The sequence below is a fragment of the Fukomys damarensis genome, unplaced genomic scaffold, assembly GCF_012274545.1.
Source record: "Fukomys damarensis isolate Sample0158 unplaced genomic scaffold, DMR_v1.0_HiC HiC_scaffold_10, whole genome shotgun sequence".
Taxonomy (NCBI): Eukaryota; Metazoa; Chordata; class Mammalia; order Rodentia; family Bathyergidae; genus Fukomys; species Fukomys damarensis.
Genome location: NW_022900922.1, coordinates 37,447,568 through 37,454,109, shown reverse-complemented (window position 1 = coordinate 37,454,109; position 6,542 = coordinate 37,447,568). Strand labels below are relative to the sequence as shown.

Below are 6,542 nucleotides of genomic sequence, written 5' to 3'. Positions count from 1 at the left end.
CCTCCCACCCCCACCCCCACCCCCGTCCGGAAAAGCCGATCCTGGGGAGACAGAGGTTTTGCCCTTCCCCAGGAGCAAGGTCTCTTCTCTTCAGCCTCCCACTACCCTCGTCCTCTGCGAGCCCTTCCTCCACGGTGGCTTCGAGGGGGCCCTGAGTCAGAGTGTCTTACCCACAGGGCCTGGGGGGCGTGTACCCCTGCACCCCACACCCAGCTTAGCACCCACACAGCAGCGCACTTCCAGGCAGGACCTCCTCTCCAGGCCTCACAGGGGCTCCAGCAGCACCCTGCTTTCCCCTTTCCCCCACTGCAGTGGGTACCATGCACCTGCAGGGTTAGGGCCCAGGGGTCCCAGTCACCGCCAGAAGCTGGGAGCTCCATAGAGGCCTGCAGGACAGGATGGGTGCAGGGTCCAAGCCCTGCCGACCACAGGTATGGTTTTCGTGCAGGGAAAACTGGGTTGGCAAAGCAGGACCGGTGCAGTGCAACCCACCGCACTGCTAGAGTGATGGCAAGGCCTGGCCAGGGCCTCCCCAGCCCCACGATGCCTAGGCTCACTGTGCCAGTGGAAAAGTAAAAGCAAAAGCAGTGGCAGGTCGGACCTAGGTAGAGAGCCGTCCTTGGGGACAGGGACAGGCCCTGTCCACCTCTGCCATCTGAGGCTTTCTCCAGGACTCCGCCAGCTACCAGATGCCCTGAACCCGAACTGGGGAGCTCTCCTCTGCTCCCTGAATCCTCTTCTCTAGCAAAGCCTAGGGCTTTAGGGCCCTCGAGGTAGGACAAGAGACTCTACACCTTTCTTTTCTTTCCTGTCTTTTCTTCCTTTTTCTCCTGGGATTATTTTCTATCACCACCCTTTGGCCCAGGGAACATCTCCACTTCCTCAATGTCTGGTGGGACAGTTAGTTTGAAAATAAAGCTTGAACAAGAGGCACAGGCAGTGGCTGTGGCTCTGGGCAGGCACTCAATCCTCCCCACACTTCGACTTCAGAGCCTGGAGGCTGGCGAGGCCAGAGAGGAGACCCAGGCCTGGGAGAGGGACAAAGAAGTTCAGGAATATAGAACACTCCTAGGGAGTTCCTCCTGCCTTTCTTGTGTGCATCCACTGAAAGCAAAAACATGGTTCCAGCCAGAGCTGTAGGCCAGAAAGTTGGAAACTGAGACCCTTGCAGTGCTGGGCTCCCCTCCCTGTTCTAGCAGTGTATCGCTGCATTTGTGCCCCAACTCAAGACGGGGCGGGCAGATGGGAATTTTAACAACACACCCTGTGACCATCAGGTGCATTTGTCTCTGAAGAGGTTTTTCTTCCCCTTTCTTCTTTCAGTGGGTCTGCCTCGTTACCAGCATCACTCCACGCCTGTGTGCGACAGAAAGGATTTTGTCCTCAATTTCAATGGCATTTCTTCTTTCCACCCCTCTGCCAGTGGGTCTTACTATCACCACCACCACCAGAGCGTGTGTCAGGACATTAAGCCCTGTGTCATGTGAGCGATGGAGACCACCCGGAGGCCAGGCTGCCCTCTCTCCTCTTGGCTGGGGCAGATAGGCGCTGGGGTGACTGGATAATACACTCCCGAACGCATGGGCAAAGGGACAGCAGTAAGTAGCACCCCCACCGCTTAGCAGAACCCCAGCATGGCCTTGACCCTGCATCTGCCACTGGAGGAGGGGAGCCCCCAGCAGGGGAGAGTGGACCCCAACCGAGGAGAAGTAGCCAAGCGTAAAACATAAACTTATACCTCTGGGACCTTCGTTGCCTTCTGTAATCAGGGTCTGAAAAAGGCAGACAAGTCATGTATGTGTGTTTTTCTTTATCTATGAAAACTTGTGTGCTTTTGAAAAAGGCAGTGTGCAAAGCACAGGAATTCAAGAAGCCTCATCATGCTGCCCAGATAAGTAGGACATGGTTCGCCTCAGACACTCCGTTAGGATACAGGTGCCGCAGAACACTATGAGGAAACCGCGCAGGCCCAGCATGTCTAATTTCAGAAAGCGGTTTTCAGTATTGGGACAATAGAGTGTTTTTTACAAGGTTGTTTTCTACCCATATTTTAAAAATATTTTTATGATCTTTGTGTATACTCACACCTTGCTTGTATTTTAAAAGGAGGATATATTTGCACTTATGTATACTTTGACAGTTTGCCAAAATATTTTGATGTAAAATTTTTTTCAATAAAATGTATATAACAAATAGTTGTTTTAGGGACCGACTTCCTTCTGTGGGTGCCAGCCTGGATCTGTCGCCCCACCTCCCCCAGCACCGCGGCTCGACGCTGTCCACCCGGTTGCGTAATTGTCGTGGTGTGGGGTCTGCACCACTGGTGACACAGGCCAGATTCCGCTGTGGGTCTTCTTGGAGCCAAAGACAAGCCGGGATGCTGTTATCCCCTCCTCTACTTTGTGCTCACGTTTTCTGCCTAAACAAAAACCAGAAGGTGAGAAGAACTGCAAAGAAAAGCAGGCGGGAGAATGAGAGGCGAGGGTCGGGTTTGAGGAAAGCCAAGTTTAGGGCTCCTTTTGTTTCCTGGCTCTTTCCCCTTCCCCAGCAGCAAGTTCTGTGGGGCCCAGCCAGGCAGACACCCAGCGCCCCGGGTTAGAGCTGGGCCTGTCTCGGCCCGGCTACGGGCCCACACTGTCCTCTCCACCCGGGCTACCTGCCGGGAAGCAGGACACCCAGCAGAAGCGCAACCTGGACCTAGGGGACCCAGAGCTCCTCAACCACAGCCCCCTGGGGCATTTTCTCTCCAATTCAGGCTGGATCTGTTTTTGTTTTTGCTTTTGCTTTTGCCCTCGTGAATGAAAAATGCACGTTTGTTTCCGGCCCCCTAATTCTAAGTGAATTTCTGGCTAGACATAAGCTAGGGGAAGGCATTTATTTTATTATTATTATTATTATTATTATTATTATTATTATTATTATTATCTTAACCATCTTCCTAATCTGTAGGCTTTCTTTCAGTGTTTTCCAAAATTAAGCCGTGATTTAAATGTTTTTTACCTCTATTATCATATTTGCATTTAAATAGGGCCTTTTCTCTCCCTTTTTTTCTTGTCTTTTACACTGAGCTGCTCGGGGGCCTGCTATAAATTATGAAGTCAGTCTCAGAGTTTGCTCCGACCACAGTGCTGTGTTTACATTCCTCCCGAGGCGGCCGGCATGGTCGTAATTTATATCCTAAACACTTGGACGTAACTTGTTTACACAGAGAATGACAGGACCTCAAGGCAGAAACTGCGCGGGCCGCCGGGCGCCCCCTAGTGGCCGAGGGCACCGCGGGCGTCGTCTCGGGAGGAGCTGCCAGGGGCTGCGGGCAGTCGTGGTTTCAGAGAACTGTTCTTCCCATTTGGCGCTTTCTGCTACTTAATGTCTCATCCTGAAGCACAATCAGGATTCGTTAACAGCAGTGATTTAATAGGGCAAAAATCTTGATTTGCAGGCTTTGGACCTCATCTCTGGGTTGCTCTCAGCTAAGATCCTTGTTTGTTTTTTGTTTTTAATCAAAAGCGCTTTTCTCTTGCTGTCCTCCTTGGAGACCTGCACACAGGGATACGTCCATACTCACCTCTTTCTCCTTACTTTTTAAAAAAATATGCAGTGCTTCGTTATAAATGTTGCTGTAATGCTGGATGAATTCTGAAAAAAAAAAGCGTTGTTGTGGGTTTAGAAGTGAAAATAAATGAACTAACTCAACCAGGGTAAGCCTTCAACCTTTCCCGCTTGGGGTGGTGCGTCCCGCACACCCCAAGTGTGTAGACCACACTCAGGCCACACATGGCTCTTTCATCAAATGTATTTTGAAAGCTTAGAGTTTCTGTATAAGAAGACAGATGACTCTTGTTTGGAAGATTTATTGGCTTTTGTTTGTGTGTTTGTTTTCACTTGGGGCTATCCCATAAAGGAAGAAGAAGCCAGATAAACTCTGAGCTCACACCAGACCTGGTTATGTTCCTAACCTCTTATGGTTATCTTAGCCCTTCCAGTTCCTGGGTGTGGACCACGTTTGTCCTCCGTCACTCTTACAAATGCCTGAGATGATCCATTTGTACAGGAGAAAGGTTTGTCTGGGAGGATTCTGGCCATAGTCCATGGTCCACTGCACAGTGGGCATGTGTGGCCAGGTACACTACATACTTCATGTCGGACAGCTACAGAGGGCAAGAGGAAGAGGGGTGCCCATAGGGGGAGGCCCTGGACCTGGAAGCCTCCCAGGGATTCCTAGGCTGGGACTGAGCCTGCAGCACGCAGCCTCTGGGGATGCTCCAGGAGCTTGGCCTGTCCCCAGACCTGTACGGCCCCTCTGCCTTCTGAAGTGGACTCATCCTATGCATTTCCCGTTACCCCAGAGAAGCTTGTGTCAACCTGGCAGGGGTGACTCCCAATCCCAAGAGGCATCTGCGTCCCTAGGGCTCATCTGTCACATGCTGTGGGGCCTACCCTTGTTTCCCCGTCCAGTGGGCCTGGGGCCAAGGGAGGAGAGAAGAAGAGAAGGAGGGAGGAGAGGAGGAGAGGAGAGTAGGTGAGCCAAGAGGAGAACACAGCAAACAGAAGCAAACTTCCTCAAGTGGCAGTGGTAGTTTGCCCCTTTGGTCCACTGGTCCAGGGACCACGCTTTATAAACCACGGCTCAAGAAAGGCTGTCTGACCGACAGATCCATTCACAGACACAGCAGTCTGATCACCTGAGTGATGACCCTGTCACTGATTACTGGCCCTGGGAAAACACAAGGCCTAATTTTGAACCCCACACCAGAAAATACAATCTCTCCTCCCTGAGGGTTCCTGGCTTAATTTAGGAAATGTTGCAGAAGAATGTCTGGTGGAATCACTAAGTCTCCCTTCTAGTCCATACTTTGTATTCTTAGTCTTAGTACTGACAGCAGCAGTGTCAGAATTCTCCAGACAAAAGGAGGTAGCGAAGGAAAAGAAATTCCCTTATTGGTTTTTAAAGTTCAGTGGGGAGAACAGCAGGCAAGGAGGGGCTGCAATCTCAGTACAGCAGTAATGACCCCCAGGTACAAAGGAGTCAGGCAGGGTGGATGGAGGGGACAGCACGGGGAGAGGAAGAAAGAGAAGAAAGGAGGGTGGTAGAGAGAACAGAGAGAAGAAAAGGGAAGAGAGAGAAAGCGAAAAAGAAAGGAGAGGGAAAGAAAGGGGAAAAGAAAAGAGAAAAGGCGAGAGGAGAGAGATGAAGGAGAGGCAGGGAGAGAGACATAGAAAAGAGGGAGAGAAAGGGACAAGAAAAGAAGGAAAAGAGGGAGAGACAGAAAGAGGACAGAAAGGGGATAAAAAAGACAGAGATGCGGAGAGATGGAAAGAAAGAGAAAAAAGGAGGGAGATAAGAGAGGGAGGGAGAGAAGTACAGAAACAAAAGGGAAGAGAGAGAAGAGGGAGGAAGAGAGACGGAAAAGGGAGAAAGGGACAGAGGAACGTGGGGAGAGGGAGGGAGAGAGGGCGGACAGGGAAGGGGAAAGCAGCAGAGAAGAGCAGACTGAGAACTCAGGGAGACCCTGTCCCCGAGCCAGGCTGCCACTGTGCCCAGGGCTCCAGGGCCTGAGGTGCAAGGCAGCGGGGTGCGGCCTTCAGCCTGGACTCTCCTCGCAGCTCTGATTTTCTGAACTGGCACAGAAACCTGTGGAGAACTGAGGGAGGATGCCCCGGACTTAAGCGGCAGAAAGTGGAAGTCACATTCCTGGGGAAATCTCTGGTCAGGACCACGGGTCAGTGAGGGAGCGATCTCCTGCTGGGCAAAGGTCTCTGCAGACCTCAATGCCTGATTACCCGCGTCCTGATGACTCACTCAAAACAAGCGCCGGCTTAGTTAGAATGGAAATATATTTTAATATATTTTATCAGGACGGAAATACATTTTACCCAACTTGCCTCTATGAAACACTATCTTAACAAGGGAAAAGACCACAAATGTAGACGCTGGGCCGGGGAGGCTTGCCATGCAGACACCAAGATCTTCAGGGAGAGAAATGAAAGTCCTGGAAGTTCCTTTGGAGTTCAGAGCCCCAAGACTGTAGCAAGCCGCCTAATAAATATTCAGCTCCCAGCTCCTAAGGGACCTGTGTGAGCCTGTGCGATGCAGAGCCTGGGCATCCACAACCTCTGTGCCAGCCCGTGTGACACAGACATATTCACAAGAGGAGAGAGGGGACCCAGAGGAGTACTGGAGCCAGCATGGCCCCGCTGCCCTCCTAAGGGGCCTGCCCACCCCACCCTGGCACAGCCTCCCGGGCTGCCATCTTGTGCCCACAGGGGGTGGCTACCAGACAGCGGGGCCACCTCCCAAGCTGGCATCTCACCATCGATATGCAGAATCTCAAACTGCTTTGTGTTAGGTGCTGGGGTGAAGCCCAGGGCCTCACACATGCTAGGCAAGGGCCACACGCTGAGCCACAGCCCAGCCCTCTGCAGGCTGTCTTTAAATGGCTCAAATCCAGCCTTGGGATGGAAACAGAAGAGGACCTCTCTGTCACTCTCTCCTGCCCTTGGGTGGTATGGACAAGGGCAGCGGGGGGGTGGGGGTCTACACC

At 52.0% G+C, this 6,542-nt stretch overlaps 1 protein-coding gene across 1 annotated transcript in view; it reads left to right on the top strand.

Annotated features, from left to right (window-relative positions):
* Positions 1–2,130, top strand: part of Foxf2 (forkhead box F2) — a gene marked incomplete at its 5' end in the record, with an annotated part of 4,348 nt that extends 2,218 nt beyond the window's left edge. Inside the window, one exon of the mRNA XM_033761794.1 lies at positions 1,324–2,130. Coding sequence (XP_033617685.1) covers positions 1,324–1,487 — 164 coding nt within the window. The remainder of the gene's footprint in view (positions 1–1,323) is intronic.
* Between the last annotated feature and the right edge of the window lie 4,412 nt (positions 2,131–6,542).